The sequence below is a fragment of the Harmonia axyridis genome, chromosome 7 (assembly GCF_914767665.1).
Source record: "Harmonia axyridis chromosome 7, icHarAxyr1.1, whole genome shotgun sequence".
Classification (NCBI taxonomy): Eukaryota; Metazoa; Arthropoda; class Insecta; order Coleoptera; family Coccinellidae; genus Harmonia; species Harmonia axyridis.
Genome location: NC_059507.1, coordinates 33999602 through 34019338, shown reverse-complemented (window position 1 = coordinate 34019338; position 19737 = coordinate 33999602). Strand labels below are relative to the sequence as shown.

Here is a 19737-nt window from a genome sequence, read left to right as displayed (position 1 = left end):
TATACTTATCTTTTGAAATACTGTATTGGTACTGCTTGTTCTATTTGAATCTTAAATTGATTGTATTCAAATAAGAATCTAACAAAATTAATATAACAGAATAAATGATTCTTTGGTTAACAGATAGATTTTTTCCTTATATTGAAAACTTCTTTCTTCTATTCTTTCAAAACAGAAAATTTGGGAATGCGTATTTAATAATATAAATCTATTTTAAATTTTTAATCTTATTAGATAAGATTCACGTTCAACTGTGCGTGTTAGTTATGAAAAAAGGGTGATTTTATTTTTTCTTCGAACTGATTTTAACCTTGTCAATGACATTTTCCATTAATAGGCAACTCACGTTGCACGTTTGCTGATAATTGTTAATCTATCCTAAATCCCCTTGGGTAATAGAGCATGGCAAGTTGAGTTGTCCTGGTGGAAATCCTCTCCATGAGTTGAATTTTATTTCATGACAATCACGCCAGTTTGGTACAGTTCGCGGTGAGGTGAGGTTATCGTAACTGTGCCAGTTGAAATTTTTTCGTCCGAAATAATCGTATATAAAGGTAAGTGCGACTTCAGACGGTGAAAATTCAAAGTTGTGTCGTTAAAAATAACCCATATCATTGTGTATTCATTCATGACACCCCTCAAGTTACGCAATAAAATTCAAAGAAAAAATTCCTATTTTGTACAAACCTTGAAAAATTGGGCCAATAACATAGAGACTGTCATACTTTCTTCAACCAATAAATTGTACCTTGTACCGTAGAATTTTTTAATAGCTAGGTGTATTATTCATAAAGTATCTTTCTTGGTATTTTGAATTGCGAAAAACATGCAAGCCGAAAATTTTATTGCTTATTAAAGTCCAATGTACATTCGCATTGTTTTTGAATTATATCTCATGAATAAAATATATTTTCAATTTTTTTTAGACTTTGTACTATCGAACCTATAGGACCTATAAATAACAGGGATTCAACAGAGTAAACAGCAAAAATAAAAGAATACATTTTTGGTTCCAAGAATAGTCACTAATTTTATTAATGATTTCGCCAATTTGATCAGTATATTTTAAGGGATTAAAAACTGATGAAAATTCATTTGTTCAAGCAGTATAACTTGTATAGAAATTAACTGTAAAATCCTCATTGAATTCGTGAAAACTATAAATCTTCTGATAGGAAAGACTAATTAATGATCACTTTAATTCATCATTATATCTGATTTTCATTGATGCAGGAATAAATATAAAACCAATTGAAAAAGAACACCTAATGAGTATATTTACAAGAAATAAATTAAATTTTGGTTTATTCAAATTAACTTTTGTGAAATGTGTCTTTTTTCCTTAAAGTACTTCTTCGAAGAAAAAGTCTTCAATAACCAAACAATGAATTAGTGTTATTAGAAAAATAAAATCTACTAATACCTATACTTTTACCCTATTTGATCTCCTATATGTTGAATTGTTCAGAATAATAATTTATGGACTTTGTTCGGAACATGAAAGATAACTTATTATTTTATAGTTCATATTGGGAATTGACCTGCGATATTATGTCTATAAATCGAAGTAACTTCAAATGCATAAAGCTATTTCGATACGTCCTTGCAAATTCATAAATAAATTGATCTTGAAGATGTAAGAAAATTAGATACAAGAAACGATACGCTCAAAACAATATTTATCTTCTCTAGGAGAGACACTATATTATGAAAAATGCAAACACTAAAACATGAAGGGACATATTTTCCTTGAAGATTATAACATAAAAAAACCACTTTATGTCGAAATGGTATTCTGATAATTACAAAATTCTAACCGAGTGTTATCTAAATAAGTAACAATTATGAAATCTGGAAAAAAATATAATGCATCATGATAAATGATACCTAAATATTTTAATTCGACCTCCTTCACTGTGCAGATTTTAAGCTAAATGTACTCAAAACATTGAAAATTGGCCGAAGAAATATCACTATATATTTATATGTAAATGATGCTTATCCAAATTTGTATCGCCTTCCGAAGGAAATGAAAGAATAATAAAATACACCCAACCACGTTAACGAATAATCTAATCATTATTTCCTTCATCAATCCATTTTTTGAACAGATTTTAAGGAATCTCTTATCAACGGTGCCTCTAAGTGATTTTTTAAGTTTTGATAAAGAAAAATTTCAGCCAGCACCTAAATATGAGTTGTTGAATAAGGAATATTGTTGAGATTTTTGTCCGAACTATAGATAAGTCCTAACCTTAATCTTTGGTCAGAAATTAGTTATCGTTTTGCTAAGCCCATATGAGTTTTTTTAACAAAAATCTTTTTAATGATTTATAAATATATAATACAGGGTGATTCTTTGACATATACATATATTTCAACCGAAGATTCCTGAGGTCGAAAAAAACACTTTTTTTCTTTACCTACTATTTTTTCCGATTCGATTCTTTTTCTCTGTTAGTATAGCGGGTATTCTGGAGTTGACCGGACTTCGATGGAGTTTTATGTTCGGAAAAGATTCATCACATCAACAAAAAACTATATTCCGAAAATCATTTCCTTCGATTCCCACTTAAAAATTAAAACTCTCAAAAAAAATTTTTTAGGATTTTCGTATTTTTCGGAAAAAAGTGTTTCCTTTAACCTTAGGAATCTTCGGTTGAGATATATGTACAAGTCAAAGACTCACCCTGTATATATAGAGCATAAATTACTTTTAGTTCTTCTGTGCACGAAATTTCATTTTGAAATAAACAAAATGACATATGACAGTCAAATTCCGCATAAGTCTTAAAGACAAAAATGTGGATACCTAATCATTTCAAGTGGTTTTTTCAATGATCTCCCAACAGAATGTAAAAAATTGATCTCAAATACCAAATTGTCTACTTTGACATTTGTTTAAATTAACTCTACAAATTCAATTAAGCTCAGTCGAATAAAAAGAGATGTTCATCCTCTGCATACTCACTGTTTACTCAGTTAAATTAATATTGAAAATCATTTTTTTAACTATACATTTCATTTACCTACTCTCAAATGGATCACTCAATCGAAAATTTGTAATTTCGAGAATAGGTATACTCCGAAATTAAGTCTGAAAATCACTACAAGTATTAATTTAATTACTTCTTCTTCTAATAACCCCTGTATATTCTGATGTCGTGTATCTGCTAATGCTAATGCTGTGTTCTATCGAAGGTATTTTGGCAGGAAGTTATTGATTTACCTCAAGTAACACTATTTGAATATCCTTATCCATATCACATATGAGTTATATTAACACACTTTTGTAATAAAAATAGACGTCATTGATGAAAGGGCGCAATTTGTCAAATATTGAGTACTTCTACGTGTAACCCATCAGGGGTCTTCCTTTTAAAAAGAAGAGGAAACCATCTGTAGTTTTAATTCCCCTGCCCAAGATTTCCAAAATATAAAATCTCAGAATTACCCTCAAAGAAAAAGAACGAAAATTTTACCATAAAATGAACCAATAATCATTTTACTTTTACTTTTCTTTTGAATCGACACAAAAGTAAAAAATTGAGTCCTTTTACGGTTTATAAGTTTATTATCGCTTTCTAGATAATTACTTTTATTGCACTACAAGCACGTTTATGTCCGAGGTTTTTATATTCCTTTAATGATCCGCTTTATCGGTGTCGCCCTTTTTTTTGCCATCTGAGATTTTTGCATTCGTCATCGGTATATGTATACTTACCCATTGTTTTCGATTTTTTCTCGTCACAAAATTTCAATACTGCTGTTATCAAAAAACCGAAATGAGTTATTCGCATCGAAACATTTTATGTGTTTCATTCAAATTTTAATTTTTTGTGAAGACATCAGTTTTGAATTGACTATACAGTGTGTTCCTAAATTGGAGGTACAAACAGAAATGACAAATTGCTCGGATCATTTTGAGAAATAATGTTTTATAATATTTGTTTTCGAGATACAGATGTTCAGGTTTTTTTCTGATAGCACCTTCCCTTCACAAAACATTTAACTTAAATTTAGCATATATACTCCAATTTAAAATCTACAGGTTGATATTTTTTCTGGAAGTGTATCCGCTTCTTTCCTTCAGAACTTTTTTTGATAAACCACTGGTAGTTTAGAATAATGAAAAAAAACCATGGTCCAGTACTGCATTTTTTGGTTTCTTGTAGTTTTGTCGTACATATTACCAATTTCGAGAAAAAAATTGCAAACAATTCTTCAGTAATCCTCAGGAAAATTCAAATTATCATAAATAATATACATTTACAGTAGGTATACTAACTGTATCTTTACAGCTTATAAGCTGTGATGAATGAATTAATCATAAGTTTTGGTACTTATTTACCAATCTGTAGAGAAGATTAATAAAGACTTGATTAACTATTATAAGCATCACAAAAAAATAGGCCTACAAGAAACACCCTGTATCTCGCAAACAAAGCGTTTGCGGTCCCATGTATAGGATTTCCCATCATTGAAATTATCCAAGGAATCTGTAATTTTTCTTCGTACCACCAATTTAGGAAAACCCTGTATAAAGGTAAGGACAACCGAATCGATAATAAAAAAATGCTATTATTTCTAGTTTTTTGTTTGTTTATATTTCGCTATTGAACCTTACAGATATGAGTAAACTTCGTCAAAAGTTTTTTTCGATTACCACACTCCCCCACCAAAAAAAGAATCTACGCCCTTGATTTAATATAAATAATGGAAGCCACCTGTCGAATATACTTGATTACTTGATTAAAGGTTAATGGATTAGCACAGACCTTGTTAATTTAGACCTGGGTAATACCTAAAAGGTATTGAAATGTTTGCATGATACATAAACTGAGAAAACTAATTGTTTGGTCATGCCGGTAAATATAGTGTTATCAGTTCTATCTTCATCTTATTTATCGTTTTCACCGATTATTGCGAACAAACATAACTATAGAATTTGTACCTACTATGAGAGAAATCATGATTAACTTACGAGTAATACCTTGACTAATTTAGTTAGCCTTGATTATCCGATTGACCTACAACAATTTTATTCCTCTTATGAAAAATCAAATTTTTGTAGTTGAGATGATGCATATAATTTGAAATGTCTAGAAAGATTTCTATACATGTTAAATTTGTGTACTTTTTAGTTTAATACCCCTCTTCGACGGTCTTGAATCACGTTTGATAATAATCAACCATTATTGAATGTATAATGAAAAAAAATATATCACAATTCATAGAAGTATTTTCAAATATTTACTTAGCACCAATAATCAAAATAATCTTTGCATTATAAAATAATCCCAATTTGCCCCATTGACTTGTAAAGCTTTCGAATGTATTTTCTTCGATATACTGTTATTTATAGTCGAGACATTTCGATTATGTAAATTTGATGTTACTCTAATTCATTGATCCGGAGTCCTGTATATAAACTTTCTGACCTTGTAGAAGACAACATAATTTATTTGTTGAAGATCGTCTTGACATCATGAATTGAACCCAAGATATTAGTTTAGAATTAATTGATTAATCTGTATTAGATTTTGATGCACATATGCTTGATCTCTTTTTTGATGTGGTGATATTTCAAACAACATATAACAACTGAAGGTATTGGCCTAATATTTATTATTTTAGAGCTTGTACTGTATTTTTCGGATTTTGAGCCAGAGTTGACTCATGAGGGGGGGAAATTTATCCCTACTTTGAAAAAGCAAATTTTTTCAAATTGTAACTTAATTTTTTTTTTTATTTCTTTTAATTAATGGGGGAGGGAGTTATGTCCCCAATGAAAGGTGGTTCATAAAACTACTCTCAAAATACCGTAATCGTGAGACGAGAGAATTTACTCTAAACAAATATTGACTCAAGGAAAATATTGTACTCGACAGCGTCTAATTTGCGACTTGGCTCGACTTTGACATCGAATATACGAATCTCATGTTTGAATAAACACTGTGACACGAAAATATTCATTGATAAAATATCGAAAACATATTGTATAATAACGGCAGACATTTTCATCAATAATATATCGGAGTATTTCGTTTGAGTTGAGAGTGTTAATTGTTTCCTCTCAAGTTGAAGTGAATTTTTGAGTGGCCTCATCGATTTTGAAATTACTAGGAATTATTTCCAATTATAGACACTTAAATTTTGTTATTCATTTATTTTTTCATTGTTATTGATGCTTTTGCTTCAACGAGGAGTAGAGTAGGCCATTCTTATGAATATGAGGGTTTTTAATTGAATTTTCGAGAAAATTAGTGGGAAGTTCAAAATTGCAGAAGGTATTTATTATTTTTTCACATAGTCATTGTCACAAATGATTGAAATATTGCTTTGAAAAAAATGAGAGAAACAAATGACGTTAATTCAGGAGATTTTGCGCGCTTGTTCAAATTAATATTAAAAACTACGCCAGTACTGAAAATGGAACGATACACGCTTCAACAACGTATTGAAATTGTGAAAATGGTGAACATTTTACAGTCACAGTTCGCAAAACTAAAGCACCTTCCTGCTAGCAATAGTGAAATATTGGTGGAAATATTTAAGAACAACTGAGAATGTGACTGGTGCAATTTTTTTTTCAACCAACTTCCACCACGCTACAATTATTTCAATATTTTGTCATTTACATATATTTAAGTGTGAAAAAAATTGTAAACTCATTCTGATGATTTCAAGTAGGTATTTGAAGTCATCAAATATGTGTATATAGCGGAAGATCTTGTGGTTCATTATTTGACTAACCCATTCTACACAAAATGCACGAACATTTTTAGCTGGCACATGGCTACAATTTCAACCTGTTATTTAAAAGTTTGAAAGAGACTATAGAAATTATTCATCTTGCTAATTGGTACGACTGTCTTCTACACTCATGCGGAGTTCAGCGTTATGTGTCAGTTATTTTGTTCACAGTGTGCCATTTTCAAATTAGTGAATTCCCTGTTCAAAATTTCTAAACAGAAACTTCAAATTTTATGTTATTTTAATTATAATTTTTAATTGCAAGCACCAATTGTTGGCATTTTTTTTTCAGGTAACCTCATCAAAAAGGAAGTTTTTGATTCCTTAATAAAATGTTTATTCGTTTAACCACTCCAAGCTCCCTGTTAAGATTGAAAGTACATACAAAATGTACAAGCTGGTCCAAATGTTTTTATTCCACAAAGATCGAGTACAAACCTATCCGAAGTGTCCTTGTTGCAAACAGAGGTGAGATTGCTGTTCGAGTGTTCAGAGCTTGTAATGAATTGGGCATCAAGTCGGTGGCTATCTATTCAAAAGAAGATAGAGCACACATTCATAGGTAAGTAAGGTTATTCCTGCATGCGTTAAATTTCTACAGTGCTGTAGGATCTTTAGGAAATCATGTTTCTAGATTTTTTCAAATTATTTCGATTTCAGATTGAAGGCAGATGAAAGTTACATAGTTGGAGAAGGTTTGCCCCCTGTAGAGGCATATCTAAACATTCCTGAAATAATCAGGATCTGTAAAGATCATGGAATTGATGCTGTCCATCCTGGATATGGTTTTCTATCAGAAAGATCAGATTTTGCACAGGCAGTCATTGATGCTGGAATTAGATTCATTGGACCATCTCCTAAGGTGGTTCAACAGATGGGCGACAAAGTAGCTGCCAGAGAGGCTGCCATTGCTGCCGGTAAGAAATAATGGCCTTATATCTCTAGGTTCAATGTTAAGTTTTTGAATTGAATAAAATTCATGATAAATACCCTTTCAAGTTTTATACTGCACATGATTTGTAAATTCATGGTACCCTCTCAATTTATTGTTTCATTCAGAATTTCCTTCCTTTGAAGAATTCCAAACATGACTACAGCATGGAGGAAAAACCATGTTCAGATACTGAACTCAATTGAAATTATAAGTATTATTTCAAATATCTATGTCAACTAAGAGAAATCTGTTATATTAACATTCTTTTCCAATGAATAAATTCCTATTTGCTGAATTAATGCTTTAAGCTATAAATTAAATGATTTTTCAACTAAAGTTATGTGCACTCTGCTTTTAATTATATGTCCATAGTGTTTTGTGCTCATTTTTGGTTTGAGGACTCAATGATAAATATATCCTTTATTCGATTCTTTCATCATCCAATTGAAAACATCAATTTGAAATTTTTTTGGTATTTCAAAAATAATTTTGCAATAATCAATCATTAAAACATACTCTTTTTAGCTGCATTTCAAATCTTCCTATAGTTGTTCTGTGTCCAAAATTCGTAACAAGTACTAATGTTTTAATTTAATGTTTAGGTGTACCTATAGTACCAGGTACTGATGGACCGATTACCACAAAGGAAGAAGCCAGAGAATTCTGTGCAACCTATGGACTCCCTGTCATTTTCAAGGTAATATAAATTATATTCTCCTTTCTGAACCAAATACATAAAATATTTTATAAGAATTTTATGAATTGGTTGTGGTTATAGGCAGCATATGGAGGTGGAGGTAGGGGTATGAGAGTTGTGAGGAAAATGGAAGAAGTTGAAGAGAACTTCATTAGAGCGTCTTCTGAGGCAGAAAAGGCGTTTGGAAATGGTGCTATGTTCATTGAGAAATTCATTGAGAGACCCAGACATATAGAGGTTCAGTTACTGGGTATGTTCTACAAAATGAAAAAACAAATTGGTATCAGAAATTCAACGACTGATTTTAAAGACACCACCAGATTTTTTTACCTTTAGTTTTTGAGATAAAGGGTGTTTTTTTTTAGAGCTATAGAACTTTAAATTGCAATAAAACAACGATGGATTATTCGATTGACATGAATTTTATTTAGCCCCACAGAAAGTAGTCTAGCGGTGTCAAATCACAAGATCTTGGAGGCCAATTCACAGGTCCAAAACGTGAAATTAGGCGGTCACCAAACGTGTCTTTCAATAAATCGATTGCGGCACGAGCTGTGTGATATGTTGCGCCGTCTTGTTGGAACCACAGCTCCTGGACATCATGGTTGTTCAATTCGGGAATGAAAAAGTTAGTAATCATGGCTCTATACCGATCACCATTGACTGTAACTTTCTGGCCATCATCGTTTTTGAAGAAGTACGGACCAATGATTCCACCAGCCCATAAAGCGCACCAAACAGTCAGTTTTTCTGGATGTAACGGTGTTTCGACATACACTTGAGGATTAGCTTCACTCCAAATGCGGCAGTTTTGTTTGTTGACGTAGCCATTCAACCAGAAGTGCGCTTCATCGCTAAACAAAATAAAATGGACGTAGTGCGCGATACGTATTCCGCATAGAACCATTATTTTCGAAATAAAATTGCACTATTTGCAAGCGTTGTTCAGGCGTGAGTCTACTCATGATAAATTGCCAAACCAAACTGAGAATAAATCACTTGACAGCTGTTAAATCGGTCGCCATCTTGAACAGTAATGCCAACTTAAAGTTATATACCTCGAAAAAAAACACCCATTACATGTTGATTGATGTTAGTTTTGATACTAGCTAAAATTATATATCTCAAAAAATTGCAGACACCAAAATTTCTGTTGTAATATATCTCACAAAAACGCACACACTTGAATCAAATAACCAAATTTCAGTTACACTTATAAAATTGTAAGATATAATAATATTTTTATTTTGTATCGGTAATTTCAGGTGACAAGGCCGGTAACATAGTCCATCTGTATGAAAGGGACTGTTCTGTTCAAAGAAGACATCAAAAGGTTGTGGAAATGGCTCCTGCCCCTCATTTGGATCCTGCCATACGAAATAAGATGACTGAATTAGCTGTAAAGCTTGCGAAACATGTGGGATATGAGAATGCTGGTACAGTCGAGTTCCTTTGTGATAGTAAAGGAAATTTCTATTTCATTGAAGTTAATGCAAGGTAATACATAAAATTTAAATAACTTTTCTTTCATTCTAATGGAAAAAGAGGGGGTTATGATTATCATTTGGATATAAAAAAACAAATCATATTTACAGGTTACAAGTAGAACATACTGTAACAGAAGAAATAACCGGTATTGACTTGGTACAGTCCCAGATAAGGATTGCTGAGGGAATGACACTTCCAGAAATGGGAATCAAACAAGAAACTATTAAGCCTGACGTAAGTTTTAAGACATTACATTTCCCATTACATATGTAGGCTTGGTTAATCGATCGTCTAGAGGTATGATTCGATTAGCTGGCCTTTCGTCTTTTTCTCCGTCACTTTGTAGGATTTGTAATAATTAAACTCTTTTGAATTATTTACATCTATTTACAAAGCCACAATTATACAGTACAAACTCAGTATTGAGAAGATCTTAATTACGTCTTAATTACAAGTTTCTCACTACGGTACTGAATTTCATCTTTAACTCTAGTTTTAATTACTCGAAACGTCTTGGATTTACACGTCTTCGTCGTACTTCAAGTTTTCGGTCGTCTCGTCTTTAACTTGTTCGCGACTCGTCTAGTCCGCGAAACGTCTTTTCGTCTTACGTCTTAAGTTGACCGCCCGAACTTGACTCGTCTTCGACTTAAGTTAAACTGTACCGTCTGTACCCGTCTTCGGCTTAATTTGAACTGTCCTCTCTGTCGATTGGAACTACCCTCTCTCGAATATAGACCTCCCTTCTCTCGATTTGACCACACCCTTAGGGGAAGGTACCATCCCCTAGTCCAATAAGAGCTTTTGCCGTACCGCCCCCAAAGATCTTCGCGGATTCCTGGAAATCGAATATTCTAAAAGGACTAGAACCTGATAAACAGATGTAACACATCTGGTACAACCGTCTTGTTCTCGAACTTTCCCAACCCCCGTAAATCTCTTAAGTTTTACAACCGACATGACACATTCTTCGACACCCCGAAGAATTACACATCCTTTTTACATTATATGTACAATAACAATTCGTTCCCTGTAAATCAATTGAAACTGTCATGCCCTCGACACTAAAAGAAACTAATAGGTCTCCATCACAATTATTTACAGGGAACAATAATTGGATCCTACACATATATACGAATTAAGATAGATATGAATATTCAATTATTGATCGAAATGATGGTACTTCATTTTTCCAGGGTTTTGCCATTCAATGTCGTGTGACTACTGAAGATCCTGCCAAAAACTTCCAACCTGACACTGGGCGTATCGAAGTATTTAGATCAGGTGAAGGAATGGGTATTCGTTTAGATGGAGCCAGTGCATTTGCTGGTGCAATAATATCGCCCTATTATGATTCATTATTGGTGAAAATCATAGGTGAGTACCTGCCTAAACTACAACTTAGTTTGATTAACTAAAATTTTTTTTTCATTTCTACATTCAAATTAAAAATATGCTAAAGTATAAATGATTTTTCCAGCTCATTCCAAAGATCTCCAATCGTCTTGTGCAAAAATGAACAGAGCTCTCCGAGAATTCAGAGTGAGAGGTGTTAAAACTAATATTCCCTTCTTGCTGAATGTACTAGAGAATCAGAAGTTTTTGAATGGATCTGTTGACACATATTTCATCGATGAAAATCCTCAACTATTCAAATTTGCCCAAACTCAGAACAGGGCTCAAAAATTGCTTAATTATTTAGCTGAAGTATTGGTGAATGGACCACAAACACCTCTGGCTACAAATTTGAAACCAAGTGAAATAAAACCACATGTGCCTGAAGTATCTAGGGGTGAGTATTGAATTGTTGTGTTATTTAACAGGTTTTTGGTTTGGCTGTCTTTTTTGATTTGTTATTTCTATTGATTTTTACTAAGAAAAATAAACTGTAATGTGATGATAGGTGAGATGTATATTTCCTGAAAACTAAGTTATTAGTTATAAATTTTGATAAACATCTCTTATAAGAAAATTTCAAATTATTCAAATGAAAGGTATGTTATGAATTTAAATTAGAAACTTGTTATTATTTTTTGTTATTTTTATATGTTTGCTTCGAATTTTTCTTCAAGAAAAACACTTCACTCGCTTCTGACACAAAACATTTTAGCACAAAAGCAATTTTAGTATGAAAAATACTCAGTTTAATATAATGCACAAGTACATTTGTTGCACATTTTTATATTCCTTGCCTAACCAAATAACCATGATTTCATTTTTGAGTGCATCCCATTTAATTCATTTAATTTTGTTTATATTTTGTTCCTTACAGAGTACTTGGGTCCTAAGTGTCCAGAAAGTTAGTAATGTATTATTTTGTTTTTTTTTCTATATGTAAAATACGATGCATGATTTTGATTTATTCTGAAGAAGTGCTGCTTAACTATAGACTTTTTATTTAAATGAATGAGGATGTCTTTTTACAGAAAATTAATTTGTGATATTGTGTATCATGAACTCCTGGTTCTTCCAAAATTTCTTTTAACTTATTCTGATATTACATTATAGCATTTCAGAGCGCAAAAATTGAATAGCACATTTCGAGCTTTGTATAAAAAATTGCTTTAATTGTTTCTTCATCTTCCTTTTCCTCTTTCACATGCTTTCCATTTAGCAGGTACAAATATATTTCAGAAATCGTAATATTTTATTAAACATGCGATTTTACTTTAAAATGATAAGTGACGATTCTAATTTGAGAAAATTAAATTATCTTACTGAGCACCACTTCTTTGATTTGAAAATGGAATGAATTGTTCAGAATTTGACAAAAAAATCTTTTGGGCAGGTAGCAAACCACCAAAAGGTCTCCGACAAATCTATAAAGAGCAAGGCCCTGAAGCTTTTGCAAAAGCTGTCAGATCTAGGAAGAACCTACTGCTGATGGATACAACATTTAGGGATGCCCACCAGTCACTTCTAGCTACTAGAGTCCGTACTCACGATTTACTGAAGATATCACCCTTCGTTTCTCATAATTTCAGCCAACTCTACTCCATGGAGAATTGGGGAGGAGCCACTTTTGATGTAGCATTGAGATTTTTACATGAATGTCCTTGGGAGAGATTGGAAGAAATGAGAGCTTTGATTCCCAATATTCCTTTCCAGATGCTGTTAAGAGGTGCCAATGCAGTTGGTTATACCAATTATCCAGACAATGTTGTGTTCAAGTTTTGTGAATTAGCCGTAAGTAACATTTATTCATGCAAATAAACTAAAACATAGAAGTCTCTTTCAAGACCATTAATTTAACTGGCAAGTTAAAAAGGAACTAACACGAATAATTTCTGAATCCTGTATTAAAAATATGGTTACCAATATCAAAGAATATAGTGATGCAGACATATTTATTTGATTGTCTTGCTCATTTCAGTGGGTTCAACTTGAACACAATGAGTTTTATCAAATTTGAGATTAACACTATGCGTTTGATAGGTACAAACTGGAATGGATGTATTCAGAGTTTTCGATTCTCTCAACTACTTGCCCAACATTCTGGTAGGAATGGAGGCAGCTGGTAAGGCTGGAGGAATAGTAGAAGGTACCATTTCATATTCGGGAGATGTTAGCGATCCAAAGAAGAAAAAATATGACTTGAATTACTATTTGAAACTAGCCGAGGAATTGGTTAAAGGTGGTACTCACGTGCTGGCAATTAAAGATATGGCTGGACTGCTTAAACCTAAAGCTGGAAAGTAAGGCATCAGTACATTGATAGTGATTCATTTATAATTCTTTGTTTTTTTCAAAGACTTCTAGTAACAGCTCTCCGTGACAAGTATCCAGATCTACCCATTCACATTCATACTCACGATACCAGTGGAGCTGGAGTTGCAGCCATGTTAGCATGTGCTGAAGCTGGAGCAGATGTTGTAGATGTTGCAGTTGATTCAATGTCAGGACTTACTAGTCAACCATCTATGGGAGCAATTGTAGCTAGTTTACAGGTATAGTTCCTAATCTAATAAAAATTTGACAAATTCAGGTAATAATAATCATATGAAAAATATCTCTTTCCTGTTGAATTAGATCTGTCTGAACAGTTTAAGATAGCTTCAAAATTATCAGCAAAATCTAAAAGACATATTTTTTATAGTACATTATAATTGGTGAGCTACACAAAAATAATTAATTTTTTGTAGGGAACTGACTTAGATACAGGTTTGGCACTGGACAAAATTTCAGAATATTCGGCTTATTGGGAACAAACAAGAACATTGTACGGGCCTTTTGAATGTACCACCACCATGAGAAGTGGAAATGCTGACGTATACAACAATGAGATACCTGGAGGACAATACACCAACCTACAATTCCAAGCCTATTCATTAGGTAAGTTATTTTTTTAGTTACTATTCAATATTTTCAAAAATCTTAACCTTTCAGGTCTAGGAGACTTCTTTGAAGATGTTAAGAAAGCATATGCTGAAGCTAACCAACTTCTTGGTGATATAATCAAAGTAACCCCAAGTTCTAAAGTCGTAGGAGACCTTGCTCAGTTCATGGTGCAAAACAAACTGAAGAGTCAAGACGTTTTGGATAAAGCTGAAGAACTGTCATTCCCTAAATCGGTTGTGGAGTACTTGCAAGGCCACATTGGGCAACCTTACGGAGGTTTCCCAGAACCTCTCAGATCGAAGATTCTAAGAGATATGCCCAGAATTGAAGGCAGACCTGGTGCTTCTTTATCGCCTCTAGATTTCAAGAAACTAGGTTCAGATTTGAAAGAAACTTTCCCTAATTCGAATGATAGGGATGTAGTTTCTGCAGCACTTTATCCACAAGTTACCAACGAATATCTTGCATTCAAGGAGAAATTTGGCCCAGTTGATAAACTAGATACTAGAATGTTCCTTGTTGGTCCAAAAGTAGGTGAAGAATTTGAAGTAACAATTGAACAAGGAAAGACCCTAGGTATTAAGACATTAGCCATGGCTGAAGACTTAACTGAAAACGGGGAAAGAGAAGTATTCTTCGAACTGAACGGAACATTGAGGTCAGTTTATATAAGAGACAAAGATGCAGGCAAAGAAATTGAGGTACATCCTAAAGCGAACAAAGCAAACAAAAATGAAGTTGGAGCACCAATGCCTGGACAAGTTATAGATATAAGAATTAAAGTAGGAGATAAGGTTGAAAAAGGAACTCCATTGGTTATCCTTTCTGCAATGAAGATGGAGACTGTAGTACAAAGTCCTGTAGCAGGAATTGTCAAAACAATTGAGGTTAACATGGGTATGAAGTTAGAAGCAGAAGATTTGCTGATCACAGTTGAATAAAAAGGTTATTCAGATCTAAAATTTTAATCCAGTTCAATTTATTGTTGGTCCTTTTTTTGTTAAGTTTGTGATTATACCATTTTATTGAATAATTTTATATTGATCCTAGTAATTGTTCCAAGATATTTGAAATTTTTGAATTGTTATATACTGGCGATATACTTTTGTTACAAATATATATATTTTTTATACTCGACTTCTATGTTCTTTTGACTTGGTTTTACTCCGAGTAATATAGCAAAAAGAGAGTGGATTTTTTGGGTTGCTCACTGTGTAAAACAAGTAAATAATGTTTAGTCCTGTCTGTTCAATGCTTATGGTTTATATTCCGTCAGTACACAGTTTACGTTTCAAGGGGTTGGAAAATAAATCACGTATATACTAAAAACAATATTTATTTATAACTTTATTTTTAAAAGCACACATTTTTTATGTAAAATATATTACTAAACTTTTGAAATTATTACAAATAATATAAATATATATATGTATAAAGACTTCATCCTTATCTTCGATAAGCAAAAGCTATTTTTGAAATAGAATTATTTATTGCAACAAAACAAAAAAATTAACATTCAAACGAACACAGCGGCTGAACAATTTGCAAATATACTGATTTACATACAATAATAATTATTCTTATCTGAACATACAAGGGGGTCGAAGGAATCTTATGTTAAAATTGTTTTTTCCAAAGAATTCTGCTTAAATTTGCAGAGTTGAACTAAAAATTCTGAATTCAATTATTGATATACACTTTTTTGTAACAATCTAAAAATTACGTCATCATGTAATATTTTAGTATAACATTTTTTGTGCTCCAGTCAAAAATTTTACTCAACAAGTCAGGATAATTGAAATTCAACTCTTTTCATCTTGATTTTCCTCCTCAGAAATTTTTCCTAGTCTGTGCATTCTACAGTAGAAAAGAATGTAGGCTAAATTCAAAATAATATGTGAAAGGGACTGATTTTTCGTTCAGTCTGATCAGGTAAAGCTTACAGGTAAGAATATCATTGGAATAGACCAGAATTTACCTGAAAAAATAAATCCAGTGTAAATTTAAACATTTGAATTCATAAAAAAAAACCACTCACGTTTTTTTGAGAGTAAAGAAGCTGCGTCTTTTGGAATCCTCTTTTTGAGCAGAAGCCGGTAATGTTTGAGAACGTGATGGACCTGCTGAATCTGCATCTGCTCTACTATTGATCTTTGATATCCACATATTCATTTCTGTATCATTCTGTGCGTGGAATAAGAATTCTGCTCCACTGTCCAATCTTAAAAAAAGAAACAATTAGATAAAAGAAAGTTTTGATTAATGAAAAAAACTCACTTCAATCGGAACACATGTTTCTTCTTTTTATAATCATCTGCTCGGCTAGCCTTGGCCTTATGCAAGGATAAAGGAGCTTCCCCTTTGAAGGTTTGATCAGCAGAAGAGTGAGCTGTTTTTGCGTCTTTGTAGAAGGATACCTGTGTACCACGAAGCATCACATACACCTTATCCCAAGACCTATTAGTGGCCTTGGTTGTGGTATTTTCCCATTCGTGTTTTCGTACAAGACTGCCTTCTACATTGTCATCATCTGTAGGACTGCCACGTTCTAGAGAAATTGTAAATGAATTTTTGAGATTGATGATTACCTAATTAATCGTAAACAATTCATTCTTCAAAGAATGATAATAAAAATTAGAAAATAATTAAGTACTAAAACGAAAATCTGATCATGCATTCAACACTTATATAAAATAATATAATAATGAGAGGTGATGGTTATGCTTATTAGACTATATACCTGTTTGATAATAGATTCACTACATATTTTATAGAATCACTTCGAATTACACTGCGCAAAAAAATTAACCCACATTATAGAAATCTCAAATTTATTCTACAACTGAAGGTGTTCTCAATGATAATTATTTTTATCAGAATTATGCATGCATATGTTATCCACTTTCAACGTTTTTCTTCAATACAGATGTTTTTTCCCAGCAGAAATGAAAAAAGATGAGATTATCAGATTTTGAATGTATTGGCTCCATTCTGAAATCAGTTGTTCTCGATCAATTCTAGTGATCAATAAGAAGGGTGGACATACACAAGAATTGCAGAAAGGTTTGGAGTTTCCCATACAAGTGTGTCCAAAATGTTGCAGCGATTCAGGGAGACAGGTATGAATGTCCGAAGACCAGGACAGGGTAGACCACGGGTAACAACTGCCATTCAAGAACGTTACTTGAGAGTTTCTTCGTTGAGACAACGGTTCGCAACCGCTCGCCTCCTTCAAAATCAGCTTGAGCAAACTCATGGGGTGCAAATTAGCACTCAGACAATAAGAAATCGCCTCAGAAAATATGATTTAAGGCCTCGTGTCGCGGCAAGAGGCCCAGCTCTTACCCCAGCCCATCGAAGGGCGCGTTTGGATTTTGCGAGAGAGCATATCCATTGGGAAGAGGCTGATTGGTAAAGAGTTCTCTTCACAGATGAGTCTAGATTCTGGCTCTACCATTGTGATCGACGTTCCCTTGTGAACAGACGTCCACATGAAAGATATGCTCAGTGCAATTTCCTGAATACTACTGGTTTCGGGGGAGGATCGATTATGGTATGGGGTGGAATATCTTTGACTGCTCGCACAGACCTAGTGGTCGTTGATAATGGAGCTATGAATGCTGATAGGTATATAAGGAACATTCTTGAAGAGCATGTAGTGCCAATTGCACCATACATTGGTGAAAATTTCATTTTTATGGACGATAATGCCAGACCCCATCGTGCGCGCATCGTTCAGGAGTACCTTGAAGAGGTTGAAGTCTCTCGAATGGAATGGCCAGCAAGAAGTCCAGATCTCAATCCGATTGAGCAGGTTTGGGACAACCTCAATAGAAGGCTGAGAAGTTCAGAAAATCATCCAGCTACTCTAAATGACTTAGGAATCCAACTCGGAGAAATCTGGGAAGGATTAGATGAGAACATTTTAAGATCACTCATTTTGAGTATGAACCGTCGTTGCCGAGCTGTAATTAACGCAAGGGGTGGAAATACCAAGTATTAAATCACTTATCAGCATTCCAGTATTTTGAAAATTGTTTATTTCTCTTCTTTCACATAAGATTCGGTGAAATCCTGAATTTTTCTTCCATTTGATGTGTCTTGTTTCGTTCAAAACCTTCCCGAGAGAACATAAAAAATAAGTCAATGTAGAGTTAACTTTCATTAAAATCGAGATTTTCAGAATGTGCGTTAATTTTTTTGCGCAGTGTATTATGCCTCTCAATACATTGTTCATTATTCAGCACAAAAAGTGAAAAGAACGCACGTCTAGATGGAAACAATTGACATTCGACAACTATTTCAGCTGTCAATATAATTTGAAATGTAACGTGATCAATACCACCTGTATACTAAAATGACCCTTGCACATTGCATTAGCAAAGAATGGATTATTCATAGTAGAATAATAGGTCACCTCAAGCCAAGGCTGCAGCCTTGACATGATAAACCAAGATATATTTTTCTTAGTAGAAAATAATCATTATTTAAATGAAATGTTAAGTCTACCTGGTGTGGTTATGGCAGCTTCATCATCACTTACTGCCCCCGAGCTCTTAGAAGAACCCTTCTTCCATCTAAAACTGCGGAAGGGGGACTTGCTTCTTGAGCGGTCCTTTCGCTTGGTTGGTTTCTCTTCAGATCTTGGTGCTTTGAAATATACGAGCGCAAATAAAGCAGCAATAATAACACAACTTTTTTCATGCATAGGCTTTTTTATTTGAGATATGTCAAGACAATATGAGAGTTTTTGGCATTTCCATATTTGAAGAGCATTTATTATTATCGTCAGTTATCAGAAAATGCTTTTGGCATATATAGGGTGTTTTTTTTTTTCGAGGTATATAACTTTAAGTTGGCATTACTGTTCAAGATGGCGACCGATTTAACAGCTGTCAAGTGATTTATTCTCAGTAAGGTTTGGCAATTCATCATGAATAGACTCACACCTGAACAACGCTTGCAAATAGTGCAATTTTATTTCGAAAATAATGGTTCTGTGCGGAATACGTATCGCGCACTACGTCCATTTCATTTTGTTTAGCGATGAAGCGCACTTCTGGTTGAATGGCTACGTCAACAAACAAAACTGCCGCATTTGAAGTGAAGCTAATCCTCAAGTGTATGTCGAAACACCGTTACATCCAGAAAAACTGACTGTTTGGTGCGCTTTATGAGCTGGTGGAATCATTGGTCCGTACTTCTTCAAAATCGATGATGGCCAGAACGTTACAGTCAATGGTGATCGGTATAGAGCCATGATTGCTAACTTTTTCATTCCTGAATTGAACAACCATGATGTCCAGGAGCTGTGGTTCCAACAAGACGGCGCAACATGTCACACAGTTCACAGATTTATTGAAAGACACGTTTGGTGACCGCCTAATTTCACGTTTTGGACCTGTGAATTGGCCTCCAAGATCTTGTGATTTAACACCGCTAGACTACTTTCTGTGGGGCTATGTAAAGTCATTGGTCTATGCGGATAAGCCACAAACCCTTGACCATTTGGAAGACAACATTC

General features: G+C 33.4%; 2 protein-coding genes across 12 annotated transcripts in view; one reads left to right on the top strand and one right to left on the bottom strand.

Moving 5' to 3' along the window:
* Positions 1 to 400: 400 nt before the first annotated feature.
* Positions 401 to 15350, top strand: LOC123684470 (pyruvate carboxylase, mitochondrial). 2 transcript variants are annotated; one of them, XM_045623752.1, is made up of 15 exons: positions 401 to 554; positions 7049 to 7318; positions 7417 to 7673; positions 8293 to 8387; positions 8469 to 8637; positions 9653 to 9884; positions 9983 to 10109; positions 11072 to 11252; positions 11356 to 11667; positions 12148 to 12174; positions 12664 to 13061; positions 13311 to 13570; positions 13627 to 13822; positions 14018 to 14207; positions 14262 to 15350. In XM_045623752.1, the coding sequence occupies exons 2-15, from the start codon at positions 7089 to 7091 to the stop codon at positions 15152 to 15154; spliced, it is 3567 nt and encodes a 1188-aa protein (XP_045479708.1). In that variant the 5' UTR covers positions 401 to 554; positions 7049 to 7088; the 3' UTR covers positions 15155 to 15350. The 2 variants fall into 2 exon arrangements, with proteins under 2 accessions (XP_045479708.1, XP_045479709.1); XM_045623753.1 differs by lacking the exon at positions 12148 to 12174.
* A 183-nt stretch (positions 15351 to 15533) lies between these two features.
* Positions 15534 to 19737, bottom strand: part of LOC123684469 (spectrin beta chain) — a 38459-nt gene continuing 34255 nt past the window's right edge. For 6 of the 10 annotated variants that reach the window (XM_045623741.1, XM_045623746.1, XM_045623749.1 and 3 more), the window contains 4 exons: positions 18723 to 18863; positions 16491 to 16761; positions 16252 to 16434; positions 15534 to 16191 (listed from right to left, as the gene is read on the bottom strand). In XM_045623741.1, coding sequence (XP_045479697.1) covers positions 16188 to 16191; positions 16252 to 16434; positions 16491 to 16761; positions 18723 to 18863 — 599 coding nt within the window. In that variant the 3' untranslated portion in view covers positions 15534 to 16187. The remainder of the gene's footprint in view (positions 16192 to 16251; positions 16435 to 16490; positions 16762 to 18722; positions 18864 to 19737) is intronic. The other 4 variants (XM_045623747.1, XM_045623748.1, XM_045623750.1 and 1 more) reach the window with 1 other exon arrangement.

What these genes read in the sequence shown, in the direction of transcription:
- LOC123684470 (XM_045623752.1), top strand. Translation starts at nt 7,089, where the DNA reads ATGTTTATTCGTTTAACCACTCCAAGCTCCCTGTTAAGATTGAAAGTA. An exon ending in AAGAAACTATTAAGCCTGAC is followed by an intron (nt 10,110 to 11,071) that starts GTAAGTTTTAAG and finishes TCATTTTTCCAG; the next exon opens with GGTTTTGCCATTCAATGTCG. An exon ending in ATTCCAAGCCTATTCATTAG is followed by an intron (nt 14,208 to 14,261) that starts GTAAGTTATTTT and finishes TTAACCTTTCAG; the next exon opens with GTCTAGGAGACTTCTTTGAA.